Source organism: Pyrenophora tritici-repentis, chromosome 6 (genome assembly GCF_003171515.1).
Source record: "Pyrenophora tritici-repentis strain M4 chromosome 6, whole genome shotgun sequence".
In the NCBI taxonomy this organism is placed as follows: domain Eukaryota; kingdom Fungi; phylum Ascomycota; class Dothideomycetes; order Pleosporales; family Pleosporaceae; genus Pyrenophora; species Pyrenophora tritici-repentis.
This window is the reverse complement of record NC_089395.1, coordinates 1878919-1905120: the sequence shown is the minus strand read 5'-3', so window position 1 is coordinate 1905120 and position 26202 is coordinate 1878919. Positions and strand designations below refer to the sequence as shown.

General features: G+C 49.4%; 11 protein-coding genes across 11 annotated transcripts; 8 read left to right on the top strand and 3 right to left on the bottom strand.

The window, feature by feature from the left end:
• Nucleotides 1-1382: 1382 nt before the first annotated feature.
• On the top strand, nt 1383-2273 carry PtrM4_119490 (FabG, Dehydrogenase with different specificities (related to short-chain alcohol dehydrogenase); the record flags this gene model as incomplete). Its single annotated transcript, XM_001935255.2, has 3 exons — nt 1383-1932; nt 1992-2064; nt 2117-2273. 3 exons carry the CDS (start codon nt 1383-1385, stop codon nt 2271-2273), a joined length of 780 nt encoding a protein of 259 aa, XP_001935290.1.
• Nucleotides 2274-3187: 914 nt separating this feature from the next.
• PtrM4_119480 (uncharacterized protein) lies at nt 3188-3907 on the bottom strand (the record flags this gene model as incomplete). The annotated part of the gene is made up of 1 exon (XM_001935254.2): nt 3188-3907. One exon carries the CDS (start codon nt 3905-3907, stop codon nt 3188-3190), a length of 720 nt encoding a protein of 239 aa, XP_001935289.2.
• Nucleotides 3908-8489: 4582 nt separating this feature from the next.
• Nucleotides 8490-9026, bottom strand: PtrM4_119470 (uncharacterized protein; the record flags this gene model as incomplete). The annotated part of the gene is made up of 1 exon (XM_001935253.2): nt 8490-9026. One exon carries the CDS (start codon nt 9024-9026, stop codon nt 8490-8492), a length of 537 nt encoding a protein of 178 aa, XP_001935288.2.
• A 2513-nt stretch (nt 9027-11539) lies between these two features.
• Nucleotides 11540-11635, top strand: PtrM4_119460 (uncharacterized protein; the record flags this gene model as incomplete). The annotated part of the gene is made up of 1 exon (XM_066108369.1): nt 11540-11635. The coding sequence occupies one exon, from the start codon at nt 11540-11542 to the stop codon at nt 11633-11635; it is 96 nt and encodes a 31-aa protein (XP_065961554.1).
• Nucleotides 11636-11931: 296 nt separating this feature from the next.
• PtrM4_119450 (NhaP, NhaP-type Na+-H+ and K+-H+ antiporter) lies at nt 11932-13736 on the top strand (the record flags this gene model as incomplete). Its single annotated transcript, XM_001935252.2, has 4 exons — nt 11932-12266; nt 12315-13000; nt 13049-13534; nt 13729-13736. 4 exons carry the CDS (start codon nt 11932-11934, stop codon nt 13734-13736), a joined length of 1515 nt encoding a protein of 504 aa, XP_001935287.2.
• A 2429-nt stretch (nt 13737-16165) lies between these two features.
• Nucleotides 16166-16561, top strand: PtrM4_119440 (Amelogenin domain containing protein; the record flags this gene model as incomplete). The annotated part of the gene is made up of 1 exon (XM_066108368.1): nt 16166-16561. The coding sequence occupies one exon, from the start codon at nt 16166-16168 to the stop codon at nt 16559-16561; it is 396 nt and encodes a 131-aa protein (XP_065961553.1).
• A 3588-nt stretch (nt 16562-20149) lies between these two features.
• On the top strand, nt 20150-20803 carry PtrM4_119430 (uncharacterized protein; the record flags this gene model as incomplete). The annotated part of the gene is made up of 2 exons (XM_066108367.1): nt 20150-20681; nt 20730-20803. The coding sequence occupies 2 exons, from the start codon at nt 20150-20152 to the stop codon at nt 20801-20803; spliced, it is 606 nt and encodes a 201-aa protein (XP_065961552.1).
• Nucleotides 20804-20882: 79 nt separating this feature from the next.
• Nucleotides 20883-21509, top strand: PtrM4_119420 (uncharacterized protein; the record flags this gene model as incomplete). Its single annotated transcript, XM_001935250.2, has 3 exons — nt 20883-21040; nt 21095-21442; nt 21494-21509. 3 exons carry the CDS (start codon nt 20883-20885, stop codon nt 21507-21509), a joined length of 522 nt encoding a protein of 173 aa, XP_001935285.2.
• A 262-nt stretch (nt 21510-21771) lies between these two features.
• PtrM4_119410 (Trypan-PARP domain containing protein) lies at nt 21772-23814 on the top strand (the record flags this gene model as incomplete). The annotated part of the gene is made up of 1 exon (XM_066108366.1): nt 21772-23814. The coding sequence occupies one exon, from the start codon at nt 21772-21774 to the stop codon at nt 23812-23814; it is 2043 nt and encodes a 680-aa protein (XP_065961551.1).
• A 487-nt stretch (nt 23815-24301) lies between these two features.
• Nucleotides 24302-24919, top strand: PtrM4_119400 (uncharacterized protein; the record flags this gene model as incomplete). Its single annotated transcript, XM_066108365.1, has 1 exon — nt 24302-24919. One exon carries the CDS (start codon nt 24302-24304, stop codon nt 24917-24919), a length of 618 nt encoding a protein of 205 aa, XP_065961550.1.
• A 142-nt stretch (nt 24920-25061) lies between these two features.
• Nucleotides 25062-25579, bottom strand: PtrM4_119390 (uncharacterized protein; the record flags this gene model as incomplete). The annotated part of the gene is made up of 3 exons (XM_066108364.1): nt 25062-25198; nt 25235-25401; nt 25461-25579. The coding sequence occupies 3 exons, from the start codon at nt 25577-25579 to the stop codon at nt 25062-25064; spliced, it is 423 nt and encodes a 140-aa protein (XP_065961549.1).
• Nucleotides 25580-26202: the final 623 nt, after the last annotated feature.

Here is a 26202-nt window from a genome sequence, read left to right as displayed (position 1 = left end):
TCCACTAGCCTTGGTGGAAACCAAAGTATCATTGTTCTTTGAGTAATATTTTGTGGAGTACTCCAGTTTGATCAGTTATACACATCACCTCCGCATAGAATGATCTCTGTGGACTATGGAAGCACATGTTTGATTGTCTTGGTACTGCAACCTGAAATGGTAGTGCATCCTATTAGCCTTCCATGCTTAGGTGTTTGTAAAAAGCCACTTTATTGCGCATTGAGCCTGACCTGATGAGTAGGTGATTACTTCTGTCCGCCCAACACCCGTTGATGTGACGCTGTTCGTGAGTAGAAGCAAGCAAATACAGGAATAGGGAAGGTACCTCTATTCAGATATATAGGCTCGGTTTTTCTGACGCCCCATACCTAGGTATTGTTCAATGTGACGGAGCGCTAGAATCTCAATGGCATTAAATGTTGGAGACAATCATGAGCAATGCGGCACGTCTCACCAATTCCTGGAAAGTATAGCAAATCAGCGAGACTATCTGCATATGAGACTCCTTGGTGATCCTCACGGTAGTTTTTCAGCATCCAAAGCCTCAGGCAAATGGTACCTAGGGTACATAGCTCAGTTGCAACATAGGTGTGCTGAGAAGATAACTGTCGTACGTTACATAGCTTGAACACTCCACATCTATCATAATAATGGCCCAGATAGGGTTCGGAAGCAGGTAGTATTCGGCAGCAAAGAAGGAAGAACATGCCGCATCGGATGGTGCCGGAAGAGCCTATCCAAGCAATATCGATCCCGCACCGCTGCCCACTTACCAAGACAGATTTCCCGAGTTACATAGCCGTGAAATAATTTCCAGGTCAAGAAGCTCTGCGGTACCTACATACCGCTAGGTAGAGTTGCGATTGTTGCAGCCCTGCTTTTCTCCAATTGGGTGGCTTCTTGTTGCAGTTGAGCTCCTATCGTAGGACTTCCCCAGTCGTTCAATGTCAGGTATTAACACCTAGCAGTGAACGTCAGTGGATATTGAGATCTATGTACATAATCGTGGTAGTCGGTTGTGAAACATGCATCGTTGTGGGGAACGGCGGTACTTCTCGGCGAACGTAGCCCAATTGCAACACGATGTATACGCAATGTTTCCCGTAAACAGACTACCCGAAACATTCTCGGCGCGAATTAAAAAACTCTCTATACGGATAACCCGTGCAGCGCAGGAGCAGGGTACCTTGGGTATTCCATGCACCAAGCCAATCGTGCCTTCCTCTCTGCGAAGCAACCTCAACGCGCCGAAGCCGGTAAAAAGATCATGCATATACGAGGAAACATATATGATATAAAAACCCAGAAAGGTACATGATAACTCAGACGCTCAGACTATATAAGAGACGACGGGTTCCTACATTGATATCCACTCCACAACCATGACATCTTTCGAAAACAAGACCGTAATCGTAACCGGCTGCAGCAGCGGCATCGGCCTACAAACTACCCTCGTCTTTCTCTCGCACAAGGCGCGCGTCTTCGGCATCGACATCGCACCCTTCACGCAGACACTTGACGCCACACAGTCCACAAACTTCACCTTCCACCAAGCCAACCTCTGCGGGCCCAACGCAGCCGAGGATGCCATAGCCGCCTGCATCGCAAAGTACGGGCCGAAGATTGATGTTCTGGCCAATGTGGCGGGGGTACTTGACAATCTCGGAAGCGCGGATACTGTGGAAGATCAGGAGTGGGACCGGGTGCTCGCCATCAATCTGACGGTGCCGGTCCGGATGATGAGAGCCGTGCTTCCGAGTATGAAGCAGCATCGAGCCGGGTCTATTGTGAATGTGGGCAGTATGGCGAGCATGTCTGGTGCTACAGCTGGTGTTGCGTACACGGCTTCCAAACACGGTACAGTCGGTGCAACGAAGAATGTTGCATGGCGGTTCCAAAAGGAGGGTATCAGGTGCAATGCTGTGATTCCGGGTAAGTTGATCGTGCAGAAATTTGTGACAACGCCGGAGTGGTGGCTTATCATATCACAGGTGGTGTTCCTACCAACATTCATAATAGCATGCAGGCGGACAAGATAGACCAAGCTGCGTTCCAACGGTGGAAGTGAGTACCCATGACCATTTTATGCTATCTGCCACTAATTGATACGTCGCAGGATATTGTGGGACGCAGTTAAAGATCATACTAACGAAGATGAACATGTGATCACTACGGATGATATCGCGGAAGGCATTGTGTTTTTGGCATCAGATCAAGCGAGGAGTATTAGTGGCACGCTTCTGCCGATTGATAACGCTTGGTCGGCGGTATAACTTGGTAGAGCAAGGCCAGTCTAATTCGTAGTTGAATTATGTGTAGTAGTAGTAGTAGTAGTAGTATCCATTAACGTCCTTTTTCAGTCAGAGACTATGTAGGACGGTGGCCTAGGGCCGTTTGACTAGTTTTTTCCCTCTATACCCGTAGGATTTCGTTTCTTTGGTCGAGTTTGACTATGGGGGTTTGGGTTTTTTGCTTCTATACAGGAAAGAGAGAGAGACCTTGTAATAGACACCCGTTTATCTCCACCTTTGTGACCAATCCCTTTGCTATAATAACCCCGTGCTCCTAAGACTGAAAAAAACCTCGTAGGGGAAAAAGTCATGGGACCTTGAACGTTTGTTGTATATAGCGGCAGTTGCGGCATATTTTCGTCTCGGCGGTACTTTGTGGCTCGGTTGTACGGCGGCGGCTAGCGTTAAGCGTGCGGGGTATTGGTGAAAAACTTTCCAGGTTTCGAAAGGAGCCGTTCGATGTTTTTTGGTAAAGCTAGAATAATAGAATTATTATAGCGGTGAGGGGAGAAGGATTCGAACCTTCAACCTCTGCGAGCAAGCTAGCAGAAGCAACCAGGCGCACTACCACTGCGCCATCCCCCCTTGAATTATGTGTAGGGAATAAGTAAATAGAACGTAACGAAGACGAAAGTTGTTTGCCAATCTGGCTGACCACTCGTCCCTCACTTCCCACTAGCTCAAGCAAGCTCTTGAATTGTTCATATTCCAGCTGGAAACTAATCAATCAGCCCCCAATACCTAAGCGCTCCTTCACAGTCGCTGAAATCCTTTGAATTCAACATTTTCCTCAGTGCTCCACTCCTCCATTGTTTGACTACCTTCTTCTGTTCTTGCTCTTCAAGCTGGTCAATACGCTTGAATGAATATGGTGAAGAGTTGGGGAATTGGAAATCCTATGGGTCCAATGAAAAAGCGCTGCGATTCACAGCATCACGCTGTAAAGCTTTTGGACCGGTTGGCGCATTTGGTGGCGGTTGTTGGTGTTTAGAATTCTGCATGGCCTTCCACCGGCAACCCGGTAGCAATTCGGGGTCCCAATACTCAAATGCTTGGTATAGAGGTGCCCAATTTCCGTCCATCTTTCGACCTTGTGAAAGCTCGTATGAAAGCCATCGTTTGTGCCACCAGGGTACCGCTTTGAACCACCAACCTCCGAACACGGACGTGATCTCGTCTGTAGATTTGGGAAGTCGCCAATTTTTGATATGATTCAGCTCAGATTCAAAGTCGGGCACATCCTGACAGACAATCTTTTCTACCTCTTCCTTCATATCTTCCTTCATAGCATCATAGCCTTGCATGACCATTTGAATGCTATCACATGCCGCTACTTCCTTCTTGTACCCTGCCAGGATGACTTTCATGAATTCGTTGACTGTCATGCCGGCATATTTTCCTGATGAGAGCCGGTACACTTCAGGCCCTTCCGGTTGTTGCGCAGAGAACTCCTCAGCAGACTCTCTCGAAGGCTCCTCAGCAGATTCGAAAGTGTGCTCCTCGGTAGAATCCTCAACAGGCTTCTCAGTGGCCTCCTGAGCAGGTGACTGTGGAGAGAGAGGCGGTGACACAGGCTTCTCAGCCACTGGTACCGGTCGGGTCGTCTTCATGAGCATGGCACTCAGTCTTGATTTGCTTGGCCCCTTAGGGGTTAGCTTCCGTCGTGTTGCTCCAGCAGGCTCCGAAGGTGAAGCATCGCCTGAGTCTACTGGTGGTGTCGTCCGTCCATTATCAAGTCTAACCCCGCTCTCTGTATGGTCTCCGCCGTTCTCCGCTACACTTTTTGCAGCCGAGCTCCCAGAGGACGATCTACGTCGAGAAGTGCACGAAGATTTTCGCCGCGGGGTACTGCTCCTCAATGACTGTATATTCGCTTGGATTCTTCCCAATGTTTGGGAATCAAATCGCTTTCGTTTGGGCGCTTGTTCAACATCGTCATCCGGCGCTGGACGTGTTGCAGGAATTATACGATTCACAGAAATTGCAGAAATAGCTGGCTGAGGGCTCGGGCTGCGAGAAACTACTCTGGTCGAGTGTCAACCAATTGCTCCGCTCATCTTTGGTGTGGGTGCATACTCGAAATCTTCAGCGTTCCCCAAGCGGCCATAATCAGGGTTATCGTGCTTGTACTTGGTGGGCTTCCAGTTGAAAACTTCAGCAACTCTGCTTCCGTCAGCGAATCCCTCGCTTGGACGCCGGCTTCTGTAAGAGGTTGGACTCTGTGCTACATCGCGGGCACGCAGTTAAGGTAGATGTACACTCTGGCCATTGCTGAGACAGTATCTGATGGGATGCAGTGATACAGCTCAGATGATTCGAGGTTCAAATGAGGAGTTGATAGGTGTCAGGAGTTAAAGTCCCCGACCGGCGGTTTTGAGGACGCGTCGATCCAGCTGCGAACGCGAACTTTCGCTTTCGCGGAACTCCCGCCCCCTCCCGAGTCTAGCGGGTTCCGGTGTGTCTGTGCGCCTGTGGGGGTATCATCTACGCCCAAACGCCTCCATGCAGCTGCCATCACATTTCATTTTTAGATGCAAGTATTTGTCGGTGGACTTACAAGGAATTGGTTTCATCCCATGTCTCAACAGTTTTGACAGCTGTATGATGGTGGAAAGATCCCCCCGTGTCATAAGCCACTAGCGTGCTCGGTTAACACGTGCATGCGCGGGGAAGACTAGACCGATTCAGGCTCGTTCTAGTCAAACGGTAGTATATCAGCTAAGACTTACCCAATCTGGGCAGTGAGCTCTTGCGCTTCAAGTTTTATTTGAATCGGGCGCGGCACGTGGAGAAAAATTGCCTAGAATTGAGCCAAGTGTCTGAATTATTCACTACTGCATCCCTCAGATAAAAGCATACCTAGGCCTGCATGCTCAATTTGAGATCGTTCCAAGCTGGAATAGACATCGTAGTAGTAGTCACTACTGCACTTTTTTCAGCCCAAGCCGATCTCAGATACCATCTCAGATTAGAGCATGTACGTAGTATATACTTGACTCTCTTCCAAAGCCATGTTTGTGAACACTCCATGCTTCCAATCTCGCAAGGTGCAAGACTTGACAGTCATTTTGAGGGAGAACATTGAACGTCAGAATCGTGACTTATAATTTGCTATCAAGTTGTACATTATTAAGAATCTGTGTAATTGTACATCAGAGGCATTAAGATTCGATGGATGCATAAGAGTGTACTGTAACGGGCTGAGCCCTAAGTCACATGACTAGGCTGCGAGCCTAGTCGCTTCCCCGGCAACGAGAGGGCCGTGCGCCAACCCAAACAAAGCGGGCTCGCCGCTCGCGTCTTACCTTCTTTCTTCATCTTGACTGTAAATAGCATCTGGACTAGGTAGCTGGAATACAGTTCCTACAGACCGTTCACATGTACGCTATCAGTTTTTAGTGCTTTCCTTTCGCCGGTCTTCTTCTTGTACATAGGTTTGACATATAGGAGTGTCCTTAACTACATTATTACGATCCAGCTTCTCGATAACGGCTATGAAATTTCATTCGAGAACTCGGCACATATTACAAACTAAGAACAAAAAACCGCCCTCGTACAAGCCCCCCATAATTGACTGAACGTACATTAAAACCAGAGATGCCAACAATCAAATCAAGCAAATATGAGGCTCGGATTTGATTTGGAATTGACCTTTTTGCTGTTGGGCTTGATTGAATGGCTTGATTCGCTTATAGACGTGTATTTGATTTGAGATTTGATTGTGGATTTGAGGATTTGGCTATCTAAATTACCTAATTAGGCAGGAGTAGTAGGCTATTACTCACTGTCACGGCAACTTACTTATTTACGTTAGTTGCTCCCACGTTGTGATATCGTATAGCCGCTCAAGGTCGTCGTCGTTAAGCGTTTCTGTTACGCTTGTAGGCACGCTCATGCCAGCGCTTATCCAAGCCCGTACGCATTGAAGCGCGGCGAGTAATTGCGACCCAATATTACGCCGTCGGGGAGCGAGTAGATCCCCAAGCTCGCTAAACATGCGCTCACATTCGCAACTGCTCGCTGGTATCGTTAGTATATCGATGGCAAAGCGCGATAAGTTGCGAAGCGCTGCCTTTGTAAGATTTCCGTGAGCGCTTTAGAGGACTAGCAGCGACGTTATGGGCGGTAGCACCGCGTTTACAAGGGTTTGGATGGGCTGGCATGATGCTGTCGACAATAGAAATAGGCGGGTGAACGATATATGGCGCTGTTAACAATGCTAATAGCTATTCTTATTATTAGATAGCACGCGTCAAACACCGGAAAGATAGAAAATCCGGGTACGGTACTGTCACGGTTTGGTGATGGGACGATGTCTATCTGAGACTAGCGCTGTTTATGGTCACTCACCTACATAAACTTTCCATAGCTTGTACAATACAAGCTTAGTCAATCCTCAACTTCTTCCCTATGCGTACGGTTCACCCACTCCAACAGTTATGAGCCCGGAAACCGCTGGAAGCGCACCAGCAACAAGTTTTCGGATGATAATTTGGGTGGGGTACCACAAGCGAGCAAAAAGAGCGGGGCTAGGGGAGGAGCTAGGGCCACGTTGAGCCTGTGTGCTGCGTTGATTATGCCAAGAGCTACCCGTCCGCCGATGCCTAGATTATAAACGCCGAGCTGCTATAGCATATTTTGTCATCATCCACAGACACCAATTATCATCTATCCTTCGACTACTACCCATCTTCGACGCTACATCATTCGTCACTGTTCAGTTCTATTCATCTTCAGAACTGAGGGGGTGTGTCAGACTATCAACTATATATGCCTTCATGCTATTGTAGCAAGAAGGTCGGCCTTTTTGTTATTCAACAGGTACCGGTCCCAACAACACCCACAATAACAAGCCTCGCCTACCAAAGCACAGAAATTAAGAAAACCCAAAAAACAGAATGTTGATACGGCAAAGGTGAGGTTGAATCAAGTAACGGTCGTTGCAACGAGTTGAAGTAGATGGTTATGATTGATTAGAGGAGGTGGGCTGCAGCTCGCGTACGAACTGAATCCCACCCCACGGCACGGGCCACGCACGTAGTCACGTGCTCGCCACGTACGTACGGTGGCTCGAAACTAAGAGCAACCAACACAGAACAACAACAAGAATACCAAAAATACCGGAATAATAGCAACAAAAATAGACTATCCTACGCAAGGACCTTCCCGCTAAACACAAAAACAAATATCAAAATCCCACACAAAACAAAAAGAGAAATCGCAAGCGCCTTCTACTACCTTAAGCTAGGACACGGATACTTCAACTCCTACTTAGAAAGATTTAAGAAAAGAGACTCAAATCTCTGTACTGGCAGCTGCTACAAAATCCAAACTCCAGCACACCTACTACTAGAATGCTGGCACTATAAAATAGAATGAAAAGAATTTAAATAAGCCATCTGTCGGATCGTGAGTATCGGTAGAGACGTCGGCTGCTTGACACTTCGGCCCGACTTCGGCCCACCTTGCGCAGAGCTTAGGTATACCTTCGTAGCAGCTATGTTCGTAGACAATCAATCAGAATCACCGAACAGAATGCATTCCTAGTTATCGTTATTTCCCTTTACGCACTTAGTGCAAAGCCAACCAACACCATCAAACATACCCCAGTAACCCTACCCCTACTATCCCAAACCAGCACCGGCATAGAAGCTACCCTAGCTTTTATTACGAGCACTAGAATTGGAACAAGAAAATGGCACCTAGGGCAACCACCAGAAATACAGACAGTCACTGTATAACACTACCTTAGAGAGAGCTACTCTATAAAACTAACAAAACTGTATTTCTTACTATAAGAGCCCGCTGCTACATCTCTTTCTATCTACCACACTGCTCTTTAGCACTAGCGCCTACTCCAGATCTACTCTAGAATAGGAGCACGCAAAACATCCTCCAAACTGTACTACCCCAAAGAAACTACTCATAGAAAACACCTATATAGAACGGCCTAGGCCAAAGTCTTGCATAGTCTCTGACTGAAAAGGACTCCAAATGGAATAATAATAATAATAATATAGAATCAAATCTATCAATCAAATCAATCAAATCTAGCACAGAGATTTGATTTGAACACTTCGTCTGGAGAAGAAGATTTGGATTGATGGATTTGATGCTTTTTCGAAAGTATCCGTCGGATTTGCAAGCTAGCTTGATTGTTGGCAAGTATGATTAAAACAAAACTTGATGTCATATCTCTTAAGTAGTCTTCACCTTTCCACGCTGTTCCCTATCCTCCAACTCCAGCTCCGGCCGACCTTCTTCCCCTTCTACCTTCCCCGGTTTCGCAAAGACCGCACCGATTAGTTGTATGGGATTGTTGATTCTCGTCGCCATAGTGTACAATATTGTCAGCCCAGTCACTACAACCTCGTCCCTCAGATTATCGGGAATTTCTCCCGCACTCTTCTCAAAGTAAAAGTTACCCAGGTTTTTCAGCGCCCAATAATTGACAGCAAACTTTGCGATGGGCTCTTGCGTAACAGAGTTGATGCAAACGAAATACCAGATCTTCATACTGCTGTTGGCTATCCAGGAAATGGGTACATCGTTCAGGGCGTGCGAGAGGTAGTTATATTGTGTCTTCCATCGCTTCAGTGGCTTCAGGACCAGGTTTCGGTCATGGATCACGCATTCTGCGCTGATGGAGAAACTGTGAATCGTGCCTTTGGCAATCGGTGTTTTGTCAACTGCACGCGCGAAGCATAACTGGGGCTTCAAGAGACGGAAGTCCATGTTGTAGAGAAGTGTGAGATGGCCATTGGCGTCCTCTGAAGAGATCTCGTTTCGAAATTTCCCCCATATATAGCTAACTCTGAGAGTGAGACCACGTGTTGTCAAGGGTCTTGGAGGTTGTTCTGTGACATGTTCTGATGGCGACATGTTCAGTGGTGATTTGGAAGGTTGAGTCATGTAAACATTGTGCAAACATCGTGCCATGCGGCCGAATCCTGCTTTTGTGCAGAAATTCCAATTGCCATCTACCAAACATAATCAGGTTTGTGACTTTTGCGTATTTATGGTTGCACCAATAAAACACAACGTTGGAAGTCATGATGTTGGACGCCTTGTGTGATGTGAAGTCCTTGGCCATCATCGCCTTATGGCATAGCGCTGATTGGCTGCGGAGGAGTTGTTGCCTGCTGCATCCTCAGCATAAAGTTTGCAGTTGGAGAGATACACCTCTTTTTAACTAGTATTTACTGGTATCGTGCGAGGCGTACAAGGCTGATTTGCGTGACGGCGCAGCCACTGGAGAGTTGGGGTGATGACATCGGGCCGGGACCAACAGCCACATGACCCCCCACTTAGGCGAGTGACGTCGTGTGCACAGCAACCCACAGCCAACTTCATGGTGGATACAATGCAATGAATGCATTGCATAGCCATATGTCTTTCTGATCTTTTTTCAGCTGAATCGCATCCACTAGTGACAAAATTGCATGACACCACGCCCATCTAAGCAACCTTATCGAAAACCGCGTCACCCACCCACTGTTCTAGCCACCATGAGAGCTTCGAAATAACACGCGTTCACACATGAAGAAGATGTGCAGTAACTCAGGCGTGGGCGCTCGCTGTTCAAGAACCGGCAACCATAGATGCTTCGACCGCTTATCATTACCTATCCAGGTACTCCTCGGTGTCCAGACCCGACAGCCAGAAACATGGCCTCTGCTCGACGGCGGACAGCCAACGACCCGAAGCTATCAGCTATCAGAGTTTATGGGATGATTCTGACACCGGTCTTGGTCGTATCCCTACGCCGCTGGAGACGGGCTGTTCATGGATGCCATTCGAAGATGACAAGTCCCCTGAGTCCCTGACTTCTCGTGTCAGCAATGCGACTCCCATGATCATCAATGTCCCTCCCAGTAAAACAGTCTCGGTACCCCTTAACAAGGAACTAGCCAAATCAACACGTAGCAAGCTGGGTGAGACATATTCCACGGGAATCTCGATGACATTTCGAGAGGCACCTTGGTATTGACGTAATATAGCATCACGTTAGCAAGTATTTCGCCCTGGGGGCTATCCGCGGAGAAGCATCATTAACACCAAACTGTTCTTGTGTCACAGATTGATGTCGATATTAGAAGAGTGGACTCAACTTCCGGCCGCGCTGAGTATGCCAATGCTCCGCCTTAGGGATGACGATAGTTGCCACGACGCAAAGAAGGAAAAAGAACGCAGTGCCAGCTGTCACACAACAAGGTTGAGCAGACTTATTGGATCGGCCACTTACCGCGCGTCTCTCGTAACCGGCTGGGCATGGTTCAGTTCCGTCCAGTCAGCCCCGGATGAGTAAGAAATGGTGCTTTTGCTGGGGCGGACGCGGCTCCAAGACATGCGCAGTTGTTCATTCGCAAGCACCAAGAAAAAGATCAGCAAAGAGGCTTTTGGTATTGCTTTGTTCTACAACAAGGCCAGGCACATTGTTGTCACTGGCTCTCGCTTTATCGCCAAGCGGTCATCGGGCTAGATTTGACACGGCGGACTTGGCAGGCTTGGCACCACCAAAATAGTGGACTACCAAGTCCCCACAGAGTCAACAAGCTGTCTACCTGGATGCTTGTAGAGTGCGGTTCGCGGGGGGCTGGTTCGGGGATCCTCCAGCGTTCGCGAAGCCCATTTCCCCCAGTTATGCCGTACAAGATCCACATGTGTACCACTCTGAGGACTATAGTTGTTTCCTGCACTTCCAATTGTAACATGACAGGGTTGCGAGCAGGCTCTAAGGCGGAAAATCCCACAGGACGCGTTCGAAGCTAGCACCGGGGCTTAGCTTGGCTCCATTTGCTGTGAAAGATTCCCCGCTTGGCTTCGGTTGCAAGCCTCCTGAGCCTCCTGATGGGCGGGAGTGGCTGTTAGGCCAAGAATGTCCTGGCGGGTGCTGTTTCAGGTAGGCGAAGCGCATGGTCGACGTGACGAAGGCAAAGATATCAAGTAGCGCCGACAAAGACTTGCAAATTGAGGCTGGACATTCCCGACCATCGACAATCACTCCGCTCGCCATCCCTTTCGGTCCGGTCCCGGTGATCCCTCGTTCTCCATATCTTTGTGCTTATTTTCCTTCTAATACACTCTTGTAAATACGGCTGGTCTGCTATTTACATTTTCCGCTCATTGATCCTCTTCATTCTTCACCCCTTCTCATGCATCCCTTACATTTCAATTTCCTTCTTCCGTGCATGCGTCCCCGTTGAAATACTTTCCTTCCGTCTTTTCCCTTTTTCGGGCTCGTCAACATGCCTACCCTCGACGTCAGCGAGCTCAACGTCGTCATCGCCGTTCTCGGTATGTCCAGCTCATCGGCCACTGAGCCGCAGTCACTGACGTTGTGATTACAGGCGCCTTCATTGTCCTCTATGGATTCGTCTCAGTGAAGATCAAGCAAGTGTGGTATCTCGGCGAAGCTTGTAAGTTGCCGGCTTCCTGCATCTCGTCGTAGTATCCGTGGAGCTCACATCCCCTAGTGCCCGCCGTCTTCATCGGTATCATCCTCGGCCCTATAGCCGCGAAATTCCTGGACGCTGAGAAATGGGGTTCTGCTGCATCAGGGCAGCAGGAAGCCATCACACTCGTAAGCACAGATCTGTGACCCACTTGTTGAGGAAGCTTGCTGAGAATTATGTAGGGCATGTGCCGTATTGTCATTGGTGTTCAGCTGGTCATCGCTGGATTTCAACTCCCCGCCAAGTACCAGCAGCTACGATGGAAGGAAATGGCAATCTGCCTCCTCCCTGTCATGACAATCATGTGGATCTGCACTAGTCTGTGCATTTTGGTCACTATCCCCAAGTTGTCACTCTTGGCTGCACTGGTCATTGGATCTTGTGTTACTTGCACTGATCCTATCCTATCGCAAGCTGTGGCCAAGGGTCCATTTGCCGACAAGTTCGTCCCCCGCGCGTTGCGAGAGATTATCTCGTCCGAAGCCGGTGCCAACGATGGATTCGGTTTCCCGTTCCTTCTGTAAGCTGTTCAGACTTCTAGTAATGAGTATTTCTAACTGTCAAACAGCTTGGCCACCTATCTTATCCGCCATGCCGATCTCGAGGGTGTCAAGTTCAAGCCTGGTATTGAGGGCGCCAAGGAGATTGCTCATCGCGCAGTCGACATACTCACCAAGCGCAGTGAGGAGGGGGGAATTGGCCGTCTAGGAGGTGGTGTATCCATGGCCATGGAGCAATGGATTGTCGAGGGCTGGCTTTACATCATCGTCATGGCTGTCGCAGTCGGTGTGGTCCTCGGCGCTGGCAGCATGTTTGCCATCAAGTATGGCCTCCGCAGGAAGTGGATCGATTCCGAGAGTCTTCTGCTCTGGCCCATGGCACTAGGTCTTTTCATCATCGGCGTCTGTGGTGCACTCGGTACAGATGATCTTCTTGCCTGCTTCGTTGCCGGAAACGTCATGAACTGGAACGGTCTTTACCTCGAAGAAACCGAGAAGCGTCATGACGAAGTCAACAGTTGCTTCGACGTCATTCTCAACTTTGGTGGCTTCATGTACATCGGAACCATCATCCCATGGAGCGAGTTCCAGATGCCAGATGTCACCGGCATTACAGTTGGACGCCTCATGATCCTCGGCTTTCTGATCCTCGCCTTCCGTCGCATTCCTGCCATCTTCCTCATGTACAAGATCATGCCTGACTGTGTCAAGGACTGGAAGGAGGCGCTGTTCATGGGATACTTCGGACCTATTGGTAAGTACCGGTTGCGGCTATGATCAAGATATCCACTAACATCCACAGGTATCGGAGCTGTCTTCTACGTCGAACACACTCGCCACCTGTTCCCCAAGCCTGGTGAGGCTACCACGGAAGAAGAGGAAAATCTCGTCGCCGCCATGGTACCTGTCGTCTACTTCCTTGTCATCTTCTCCATCGTGGTCCACGGTCTATCTATTCCCGCCCTCGATGCCTTCTACCGGTACAAGAATGTCCAACCGATTACTGAAGATGAGCCTGCGGTGATCCGCACTCGCTCCATTCACGAGGCGCTTCCCAACAACGCCTCTGTTGACAGGAAGCGCAACTCGGTCTATGTGCACAACCGATTCTCTCGACCTATGTCTACGCCTGGCCCAGAGCTGTACAGATGGAACAACCAGTCGGAGAGGGATCCGGAGAGGGACAGCGATGCTACATTTGGATCCGCTACTCACGCGGATTCTGATGGCTATGCGCAGAAGCTGTATGCTATCCAGCTTGCGGAGAAGCAATCTCGTGAGAACTCGCGTATGCGTTAGTAAGATGGAGGCCAGAGAAAAAGCCCAGAAGGGGTTTGTATGTCGGTGGTCTCCAGTGTTTGCGCAACACATCTGTCGAACAGTAGCCGGGTAACGATAGTCGCTCACTGCTCATTATTAGCCATTTACCATACGAAAGGCTTACTTCCTGTTATCGAAACTCTCCCATAGTCATTCCTTTAGTTATGTAGAACATAGACCGACGTTAGCAATGTGCGTAATTTCCAGCACGCCTGATCAATTCAACATGCCCCATTTCAACGCCTGTCAACACAAACTCTCTCTGGGATCAGACCTTACCATCCACGCGACGACTCACCTTCCATCTACTCTTCCATTCTCAAACACGTCTCTTTTCTCCAGGCGCCCCGCAATCATCTTCCAATTCACCCACGTGTCCATCATCGGTGCATCACGGACCCGAAACACGCCAAGAGCGCCGCAGTGGAACCGCCAAGCTTGTCGTTGCCGTCCTAGCCGTGCCGGTTTTCCGCTGTCCCTGCCACTTTCCCCCCTTCCCCGCCCCTATCCGGGCGGCTCTGGAATCCAGGCTGCGGAAGATTGCAATATTCATACACTTTGTATCAGAAACTTCTTCTCAAACGCTTGGAAGATTCAGATCAAGTAAAAGCGAAGTGGGCGGCGGATGCGGACTGCGTTGTTGAAGCGGTTGGGGAGAGGAGGGCCCGTGTGGTGTGGCCAGGGGGCGGATTTGGGAGTCATAGCGTTTAGGGCTGCGCTCCGCCCCGCGCGCGCAACGGTATGTCATGACGGCGGAAGGGTGTGGGGAAGGCAGGTTTATGATGCGGAATAAGAAGGGGGAGAAAGCTTGATGTATACGCACTTTCTGATGTGTTTTTGTCCTTTTTTGAGCATCCAAGACATCTGGATAATCTGCTCGGAACTTGCGTGCCGGCTGAGCGTTGCTGTGGCTTTCTCGACCAATGGGGTTCAGGGCCAAGCGCCACCGTATGTGGACTAGCGCCTTGTTTGTATGGCATCATTGGTTGCTCTTGTTGCTTCTGGATGTCTTTGCTGTGGTTGGGAGAATTACTTCCCGAGGTCTTTGTTAGTAGCTTGTTGCATTGGCTGTCTTTCGTCAATTTTGCTTCTTTGCTTATCGACTTGTTGAGTGGCATCTGGTGTCTGTGCTGGATATCGAAGGACTGATATCACGGGCACGTGGCTGCCACGATAATCGAGAGGGGAAACGTGAAGTAGCTTACATTTCGAATGGATTGTATTTGTAGAATATCAATGTCCTCTCCTCGTTCATTGCTGCCAATGATTTTGAGTTACATATCACTCTTGAAAATCTCATCAAGCAGACCTTGCACACACATCCTTCTCACTGTATTTCGCTTCTAGCGGCGGTCAAATGGAATACAGATAGTTTCCCTGTATATCCTGGCCTTCTCTAGAGACTACCAATGCCCGCAACACAATTATTCTCCCGGCTGCTCTGGCACAGCAGACTCCGCAACAATCAATCGATTGACATGATTGATTCCTATATAGGTTAAAGAATTACTTCATTAGGCAGCCTTTAACCTAGATAGGAATCAATCATGCCGATCCGATTGATTGTTGCGGAGTCTGTGGCACAGAGTACTCAAATACTGTGAGAAACGACACGATCAGAAGTAAATTGAAGAAACACAAGTAATTGAAATCATGTATCTGCTTCTAGAACACAATTGTTTAATAACCAGACAGTTGGTAATGAAAGTGGCAAGTAACCCCAGCCTAATTGTAATCATGAATGTAAGCTTAGTCCAAGGTGGAATAGGTAGCTCCTTAGCGCCGCACGACGCTGGACGTCAGACAAAGTTTATAATCGCAATTCGTCGTCGGGTACATTGGGCAAGTGGCCGGGTAGAGTGACAGAGGTTGTATGTGTATACATGTGGGCGCAATTCTGTAACAGGCTGAGCCTATTACATGCGCTACGCTGTGTGCGTAGCTGTCGTCATGCGATTCCTTCGAGATACATCTATAGGTTTCTGTCATCATCCATCTAATTCTACTTCGGCCCATCTTCGGTCCGCTCCTGTATTTATGTACAGCTAGCATCCTTTTGTAGCTCTTTGTCAAATCCACTCTGTTACAAGGCATCTCTTGATCAGTCATCTGTGTATCGTCATCGATACAGCCGCTGGGGTCTAGCCCCTTACAAATTCTTATTCGACAGAGCGTGTGTTTTGCGAGGAGAGTGCAGTGAGATTCGCAGAGAGTTGCAAGGTAAATGATCAAAAGCCTATTATTGCACTAACAAGAATTTGAGAAAGAGGTATAGTTCACTTATTCCGTCAACATCACGAGCTCCAATTCATCCCTTTCATACTAGTCGTTGTATTATTGTCTTGGACCTAATTCAGCTGGAGCCCGATCCGCAGGTACTTCAACCATGGGTCCAACTTCCTGTCCATATTTCTCCGTTGCCGGCGCGTTTAAGTAGGTCTGATTCGCGTCCATCTCCACCGCATGGTTTGCTGAGTATGGTGTTGGAGAGTGCGCATTAGCCGGCTCATATGGGTTGCTCTTGCTGTTTCGCTTTCTCCGCCATAGCAGAAGTCCAGCAATACCAACTAATGCCAGCCCGCCAATAACTCCACCAACGATGCCGCCTATTGCGCCACTTGAGAGACCTGAACCGCCATTGTTCTGGGCTGTAGATGTGGGCGAGGAAGGAGAGGAAGCGGTTGCTGCGGCTGACACGGGCGGCGCAACGGAAGAGGAGGGAGGGTTCCCGGAAGGACTTGGAGTTGCGGAGGAGGGAGTCGCCGTGGTCGAGGACAATGCTTGTAGATCCGATAAGCTAATGGGATATTTAGCGGCAGACGGGCGGGCGGATATGAGCGATTGCGCTGTTTCGTTCACTACCGTCGCATTGAGAAGGGCGACTGGATCCTTGAGAGTGCTCCAGCAAATATTGACCTGGTTTGCTCTCTCTGTACAGATCTCACTTGTCGAGGTTAGCCGTATTCATAACAATGTCAATTCAACATGGACCTAAGCTGCTCACCTCGACTTCAAACAACAGAAAGCATTCGATCCAGACGAGCAGACCTGTTGACTACCAGAGGGTGTACGTCTATCTCCCCCATCACAGGCGACATTGGGTCCCCAGCAGACTGCATCGGCAGCACCTGCGTCGCAGCAATACCATTTTGTTAAGCGGTCGTCGTAGGCACAAACATTGGGAGGTTCACAGGCAAAAGAGGAGCCGGGACACGTTCTCCTTTCGCTTGAACTTCCGTTGTTGCCTGCAAAATAGAAGTCCGAGAAAGCAGCGTGGACCGGTAACGCGCTGAGAAAGAGCAAGCATGCAATCGGAAGCATCGTCCCAAGCATATTGGACGGTACAGATGGTACTCCTTCAGTTGGAACTTGGAGAAGATGATCCAGTAGACGCGCGCACGGCAAGTCGCGACATTATGAGCGTTTGATCTGTCGGTGAATTGCTGCGGTCCAGTGTGGAGATTAAGGCCATCCATCATTTCAACGTTCTCAGCTACCAGGATGCATAGCCCGATATGCTAGGGCAAGAAGCCAGGGAGTGAGTCTCATCGTCAAATCGGAACGTTTGCTACTACGATGAGTCGGCGAGGTTAGAGGCTGTGCGATAGCGCGACCGGCGTGATGATCTTTGCTGTATGGGATGCGCAGCGCTGGCACACTGAGGTTGTGACATCGTGTTCCTGTATCGAGAAGTGTCGAGAAAAAAGCACAAAAAGTAGGCCTTGTGGTCTAGAACGCCCTCATTGGTAAGACAACATAGAAGTAGAGGCGCGAGTAGCAGATGGTGGCGGTTTCGAACAAAGTTTTGGCGGCACGGCGCGTTGGCGGGGGTTTGCCGGGGATAACATCTTTTGACGGCGGTAATATCCCTGGGAGCCCCCCACCACTTCGATCTCGAGCTTTTGGCATCTCCACTTCATTCGCGCCTTGAGTCTAGAAATAGAGCTTGATCGCCTCAAAGCTTGAGTCGCTCATGGCGCGCAGTGGCTCTCAGTGATGCTAATCGTTTCTTTACCTCCAACTTTGCTCTTCTCCCGTCGCTTGAGCTACCCTTCTCGACTCGCGGTCGCTCTCTACCGCAGGCGGCATACGAATAGATCGGGAAATATTGGCGATACTATCAGAGCAATGCGGCAAAAGACTGGTAAACTGTCTGATCGAAGTACACTGTCTGCGCAAATGTCCTGGGTAGCAATCAATGTTTTCAGACTTCTTGCAGAGCTCGGCATGTCGCTTGATGCCGGAGTAAAAACGGGGGAACGTATTTGCTTGGACGTTGTTGGAAGGTCTATAGCACTAGTGCTGAAAGGAAATAACGATAACTAGGAATGCATTCTGTTCGGTGATGGTGATTGATTACGAACATAGCTGCTACGAAGGTATACCTAAGCTCTGCGCAAGGTGGGCCGAAGTCGGGCCGAAGTGTCCAGCAGCCAATGTCTCTACCGATACTCACGATCCGACAGACGTAGTCTTTTTAGTTGCGAAGTTGGTGACTAAACTCATCGGGCCTTGATGGCGTCGGTATGATTGTACATAGGTAGCGCGCCGATCGAACGACGGTCAGCGCTAGTGATACTCCATGGCAACGTTCTGTCATTGACGCCAACCTTCGCTGTTCGTGTAGATTTGTTGATATAAAAGACAGTGGCGACGTATATACCTCAAAGAATGCTCGTGGGCTTGCATTTAGTCAACTCGGCTGCAAAAGTTCTTTTAGACACCTGTGACTCAAGTCCATGCTAAATCGCTTTAGTATGCGCTGCTATGGATAACTATGTTATGTATTTAAATACAGCATATACAAATACTTAACAGTCATTTCTACGGCATAATTAACTTGAAAACTGTGCCCTAGGCACAGTAACATTCACGTAGTTAAGGAGCATAGTGCTGTTGCCACGAAGGTTGGCGCGCTATTACGTTTCTCGTATTTTGGGGGTCAACAGAATTGATCCCGTCGTCTGAACTAGAGGGCTAGCTAGAAGTTCCAGTCCGAGTCCTTTCGGACCACCCGAAATCAGTCTCCATGTTCGTGGCCAGTAGCCAGCTTGATCATAGCGATATCGAACCACCGGACGGGAATTAGGTATTCCCGGAAGGGCTCTGATTGGGGTGAACAGCCAGTGACAATTCTACCACGAAAACACAGAACCCAAGGACTTGATACACATGTGAGATGTAATATCGCGGAAACGAATTGGACAAGTTCCCTTGGTGATCATCACCGTCCTCAAGGATTGTTCGGTACCAAACGCATACGTTTGTGCCATGATGGTGCGGCGAGGTCTCACTCTTTTGGAAAACATGCTCGTGTACAAAAAACAGAGCGCTAGACTAAGCTGAGCAGGTGGCCTTCATTGAAAGCATAGAGCTTGTGGCGGACGCATCGAAAGTCTCTTCCGCAGAAAATCGGCTAGAATCAGGCTTGGTGTCATGTATTGTGTGGGGATGGTGACATGCCGCGGAGGAAACCTGGGACGATTGCGCTGTGCCCCCACGCTTTTCTGGCAGTATTTGGCAGTGTTGGCCAATACCCAAGCGCAACAGAACTATATATATCTGAGTCCCACTTCTTGTCAGCTTGTATTTTATACGTGAACCTTGAATTTGATACTACAATTTGTTCGGGCACTTTCCGGTCGTAAAAGTCCCCACTACACATCGGTTCTGGCCATCGGCATCAGCGGCATCTACAAAGAAATCGGCATGGCGTGGCGAGGGCCGCAAGGCGGATCGGGCGATTTCCTGCGCGGTCTAGGCACCATCTGAGATCTTGAACTGCGGCTGATGATCTAAACAGGCTACTATGAAAGCTGGGTGGTCGCTAATTGTATTGAACAAACACCATGAATAGTGGTGGAAAGACATGGAAGAACAGGGCTATTCAGTGAAATATGAAGGGAAATAATTTGTGAAGTGAGATGTCAGGATGTTGAATCTTTTGACCAAAGTACATCCCAGATTACGCTAGTACGTAGGCACGTGAAAACTGCTGGGGATCGAGATCTCGCGAATGTTACTGATTGGCTTACGGAATGGTATTCCCGAGCTGCCGCCACGATTCCTCGTTACGGAATTCCTGTTCGAGCCTGCTTCACAGCTGCCGCATACTACAGACCTACCCTCGTGGATTTGTTATATAAACGATCTGTACACCCTCATGAGGCGTCATACACTGACTAGAAATCAGCACTCCCCAAGGCTGAGATTATACGGCAGACGTCATTGCTTCGACGAGGCATGGAGCAAGAACACGGACGATCACCTCCCCCACCATTGCGCTCACTTTTGCCCGCTCCAGCTGGGGGAATACGTAGAGAGACGACAGAAAAACATAAGCCTGCCCGAGTAAATGCATGTGACGCTTGCCGAATTCGCAAGTCAAAAGCAAGTACCTCTTTCCCTAAACTGGTGTTGCTCTCCTTCTGATCTTGACCAGTGCGATAACGTTAAGCCAAAATGTACTGCATGCGTCGTACGAGATTCCGAATGCCGACATAGCGAGACCGAGTCACGTCAATTCAAGCGTAAATACCAACAACTCAAAGACAAACGAACGGCACAAGAAGAACTTTTTGACATGTTGCAAAACATGCCTGGGAAAGATGCCGCCGATATCTTCAATCGAATACGAACAGGGGCTAACGCAGAGGCCATTGTCCAGATTGTTCAAGAGGGCAGTCTGATTATGGAGCTGTCGAACGTACCTGAGGCTTCCTCGCGCTTCCACTTTCCATACATCGATAGCATACCACCAAGGCTCCGCGAAAGCATATACTTTCAATCACGGATATATGAAGCGATAGATGCATACAGTCAAGGAAATCGTAGTCCTGAACACCCCTCTGTTCTTCGGCAAAGCAATTATGCGAAGCCTATTCTCGCAGCCAAGACAATCGAATCTTCGCTAGATGTCGCGCGCATTTCAAGTTGGACCAATGTGTGTTCCAACGATCACCTTCTAGGACTCCTCTTAGATGGATATTTAGTTCATCAGTATCCCAAACATCTCTTCTTTCACAAAGTTTACTTTCTGGAGGACATGGTGTCGAAAGGTTCGGAGTTTTGCTCGCCTCTTTTGATGAACGCTATCCTGGCAAAAGCATGTGTGAGTGAGTATGACTTGAAGTATCGTACGAGAGTCTACTAATACAATATAGGCCAGTTCTCGAATATTTGCAAATCGTACCAGATTTTGGGACCCGGACAGTTTGGCGTATCGCTTCCTGGCTGAAGCGAAGAGGCTATGGGAACTGGAGGACAGGGAGCCAACGCTCACTACGATCCAAGCTGGCTGTCTCATCAACGCCACGATGAACGACTTCGGCCATGACAAACCCGGTTTCGCATACACTCTCAAAGCGCTGAGTATGGCACAGAAGATGGGTCTCTTTGTCGCTCCTTGGACAGCTGACAATAAGTTTGAGCACGCAAAGGCTTTCACCGCGTGGGCTCTTGCTTCATGGTTATCGTAAGTGTGGGCTCTACTACAATTGTTTCGCTACTGACGCTTATTTCTTCGCAGCTTGCAAGGCTACTACTACTTCAAACCACCATGTCTATTGGATATTCCAGCCTCTGCGCTTCCCGATGTCGACGAAAGTCCGGATTGGTATAGCGAGATAACGCTTAGCTACGATTCTGACCAACACGCCTTTCCGATGGGCTTCGGCTACGGCATGAAAGCACTGTGTGAACTGCGCGTCATCCAGAACGAGATTGGAATAATGTGTTTTGGCCGTTCAGCAACAAATAAGAAAATGCCATGGGGAGCGGCCCTACACATCCAAGCCAAAATGGAAGCCTGGTATGAGGCATTGCCCGTCGCACTCCAACCTCGGTCGATATTTCACCCATCTCATTTGATTTTACAGTAAGTCGCCACCTCAAGTGTTGTGTATTATCCCAACTGACTAGCGTGCAGTTGCGAATATCTGTAACGGTTTGGGACTTGCCAAGACCGACTTGGGTGAGAGTTGGGTACGGCCATCGCTACCACACTTTCTCATCGCACACACCTATATAGCTGCAGTTCCTCCATAGCTACACAATGCAACGCAGTCCTCCTCCTCTCCTCACACCGTTACAGTTATGAGCCCGGAAGCCTTTAATTAAATCGCTGCGTTCACCCGATATACAGCTAACAGACAAGCTGTCGATACGACGACACTCAACACTAGGAGCATATTTAGCTAGGTAGTTATGGCAACTCAAGAGCACGAAATGCAGGTGACGAGAGCGTCAGTTACCCTCCGAAAGCCAGACGATTGGTCGAAATGGCTGTTCACGAGGAAGATATCCGCAGACCGGAATGGTCTGTGGGAGTACGTTAACCCAGATCTTTCGCCAGAGAGGCTGAAGATGCTAGAAGACGAGAGACCTAAAGAGCTCGAAGTAAGGAGATTTCGAAATCCTCTTACAGACGAGCAGATCGACATCCCAGACTTGACAGCGACAGAGCTCGCCACGTACAACTCATGGGCTAGACGATTCGATCGCGACGAGGCTAGGTGGCTCACGAAGGAGAAGGCTCTCCGAAACCTAAGCCTAGAGATCGTGCAGACAATTGACGTCAAACACCTAGACCTAATCCTCGATTGCGCAGACGCCTATAGCCAGCTGAGAACGCTAAAGAAGCACCTCTGTCCATCGATTGGAGAGAGGAACCACCAACTTAGAGCTCGGTACACAGCAGTCTGCACGAGACCAAAGACCGCAAACTTAGATACATGGTTTGACGAGTGGGTGACGATCACCCGACTCCTCACGGAGGCCAAGATGCCAGAGACGACTGGCAACAGAGCGCAGGAAGAGTTTATCCTGTCGATTAGAGGCCTGGACGATAGCTGGGCAGCTACTCAGCTACAGGACCTTATTAAGAAGGAACAGAAAGATGAAGAATTTCCGCTGATCGCGGATTTGATCGCGGAGTTCAGATCGTACTACCGACGTACACGGCCAATCGCGTCAGGACTTGGAACCTTTGCTACTCTCGAGGTAGCAAGTAGTGGCAACAGCCAAGGAGCTCGTACACGCTCAGGACCATGGATACCAAGGTGTCTTGATGGGGAAAACCACAAGTTCGATAACTGCCCGTACGTTAACCAGTCAGTTCGGACAAAGGGCTGGAAGCCAGACAAGGCAATTCAGGATAAGTTCACAGAGCTTAGAGACAGTCCTACGTCGAATTCGATGGCCAATGCACTAAGAGCAACAGAGCGGGGGCTTAAGAAGAAGACAAAGCCGCAGGCTGAGGTCCAGAGCTCGTCCATGATTAGTATAGACGATGGACAGCCAGCGCGCAATAAGCCACACGTTAATGCGGTGCTGCAGACTGCAGCAGCTACAGGACTGTCAGCTCCACCGCTGCTCACGAGATGGATGCCAGCATTAGGACGAGTCCTTAGGACGAGAGACGTCGCCTTTATGTCTAGTGATGGGACTGAGCCTGTTTACCCAGATCGACAGATTCTGAGAGAGGTGGTGACGACACTAGACGTTCCAGAACCAGTAGAGGAAACCGACCAGGAGATCGAATTGCTCCTGCAGTCAGCGCAGGAAGACTGGAGTGGCCTAAGCTGGCCCGAGCAAGCCGCTCGAACAGAGCAAGCCAAAGATACGTCTCACGCGTTGTCAACACCTGAGAGCACTCTAGGACCGACGACTCGGCCTGAGCCCGAGCCCGAGCCCGAACCGGAAGCAGTCGAGAAAGACGAACCGGAAGCAGTCGAGAGAGACGAACCGGAAGCAGTTGAGAGAGACGAGCCGGAAGCAGTCGAGAGAGACGAGCTGGAAACAGTCGAGATGCCGCGAGGCTGGGAGCAGATGCCAGTCGAAGCAGAGGCACCAGATCGACGAACGAACAACGCTCCAAGACGTGAGGAGACTAGCGGTCAGGTTAGTGAGTCTAACGTTCTGACGGGAAAAAGACAGAGGAAGACGCTCGGCACGTACTTTGTTGCGTTCGCCAAAGCACTCCAGCAAACAGAGCCACAGAAATCACGGCTACACAGGGATGAGCTTCCGCCTCCGCCAAAGAGATGGAAAGACCTAGAGAAGCACCCTTTTGGACAGGAATTCAAAGCAGCAGCAGCGAAAGAGTTCAAGAGCCGTCGAAAGAAGGGCTGCTTTAAAACAACGTTAGCCTCAGTAGTTGATAGCCAGAGATCCGTTACGAAGTCAACAACTGAGGCTGAGCTGATAGCTCTATCAGCAACCGGAGGAGAGATGGAATGGTGGACCTAGGTCTTCCAGCATATCAAGTTCGACCCGGAGATTCAACCAACGATCTACTGCGACAACGAGCAGACGGTCGGGATCGTTAAGAAAGAAGACGAACGGCTTCACACGAAGCTAAGACATGTAGACACCCATCAAATGTGGGTAAGACAAGAGGTACAGGAAGGAAGGCTCTGTGTAGAGTGGTGCCCTACAGCAGAGATGCCTGCAGATGGACTCACAAAGTCCCTCGTAAGGCAGAAACACGCCGAGTTTGTGAGACAGCTAGGGCTTGAAAATGTTCGCCAGCTTCTTACTACTCATGTAAACACACCAGAACCAACCGAGCTATGGCACTGGCACTAGTCAGCTTTGTTGATCACGGCAGCTGGGGGGGAGTGTAACGGTTTGGGACTTGCCAAGACCGACTTGGGTGAGAGTTGGGTACGGCCATCGCTACCACACTTTCTCATCGCACACACCTATATAGCTGCAGTTCCTCCATAGCTACACAATGCAACGCAGTCCTCCTCCTCTCCTCACACCGTTACAATATCACAGCATGTTTATGACGCTGTTCAAAACGCAGGTATCCGCCACAGATGGCAGCTCGGACTCTCTGACGCCCTACCAACGCAACAACGCTCAGGCTATCATCGCGCAATCAATGATTGAACTTGAAAGTATCCTACGCATATACTATCTCCGCCACAGTTTCGAAGCCTACGACGCCATGCTCATCATATTCCTGGCCCATCTCGCCAACGCGATCCTCACTTCCATCGAACAGCTTGAGCAATACCCAAGTAGCGTTCCGACCGACACAAGCGAATTTCTGCTCTCTGCTCTGATCTTATGCTTCAAGGGTCTGCACGACCAGTCGAAGAATGCGTACATCGCTAGTCTCATGCTTGCTGTCATGAAGGACCGACTCAGCGTTGATGTCCGTAACGCAGTCGGACGACACGTTTCGCATGACGACCCAGATAGCGAATTTGAGTCGCTCGAAGAATTGAGCACGGAACAATCGAAGCCCATCATTTCAGAGCTGGTGCTTCCAGGTACAAATCTGAACGAAGAACCTAAGATGTGGAGATTGGCGAACCTAGCCGATGAAGCGAGAAGACACTAGAAAGAGTGCTATGTTGCAGCTGATTGGTGATTTAATTGGTGGACCGGTATCGCTGGTGTATGCAGAATCTAGAGTGCAGAGAATCGATCGGCGCGTTTAATTTCGAGCTGAATATGTTGTCCGACTTTGTATGTAGTATCTCTCATACTTTAACGGCGCTAGCCATCCAGAATTTGCCTGGAGGCCTACTGGCATCCCAAGTCGCATTCTTGAGCAAGCAGTTTCCCCCTGGCTTGCCATCAAGTACCATGTCCGTCAAATTGGCGCCGTACACCACCCCTTTACAGTGTATATATCCCGCACACTTATCCATACACTCTTTGAAGGTGTATATTGTGAAGACCTTGAAATTTTCTAATGGCGCATCTACCGGAGGGACTCGTCGACATGTTATGTTGAAGGTAGCACCTGTGGCAACGTAGGGGTCCGCGACGTTGCGTGGGGTGGCTTGGGGCCTTGATTGAGGTTGGACGTATGCAGGGCTGCAGTTCGTTAGTGACACTTGAAAAATGTGAGATCGTGGTGCCAGGAAAGAACTTACATGCATGGACGCTCGGCGATACCTGTTGTGCCAGATGTGACGGCTGTTGTTGTGGCTGCCGGATCTTCGGCGCTTTCTCCTTGGTCCTCGCTGAACGTACACTCAATATTTGATGTCATTGTATGGAGCTGCCACTACTGAACATACCTGGTCGGAGTTGGAGTTGAACTTGAAGTTGGAGTTGGAGTTGGAGTTGTAGTTGTAGTTGTACTTTTACTGGCCTGATATCCACCTACCCCTCCACCAACAGCAGCAACTATTACCACCAGCATAGCCACAATCATCACAATGAAGAAAGTGCGCCTTTTGAGCCCACATATCCTCTCTCGTTTGTTTTTTGTAGGCAGTGGCTCCGGATCAGCCCGCTCCATGGGCATCAAGCCTGCATCGTTGTGTTGCGAGACATATTTATCGTCGGGGTGATGTTTCTTCATGGGGTCTGGATACAAGCCATCGTAATCGACTTGCAAGCCCTCAGCGTCGCGATTCACCTGCAAGGTTGATGCGGGGGTCTTGTCTTCTCTATCGTAGTGCGTTGATAATGGGGTGGAGGACATTGCGTAGGTGGCATGCGATTTCGCAGCAGCTCTCTCCTCGAAGTACTGTTCGAGGGGATTTACGCGACGGGAATCCTAGGCTATGAGCGCGTATGATATGAAGAAGAACATTGAGATCCCATCCTGGCTATGACGACTGCCCGCCCCATGTATATATTGCGCCTCGAAGATAAGGCGTCCAAAAT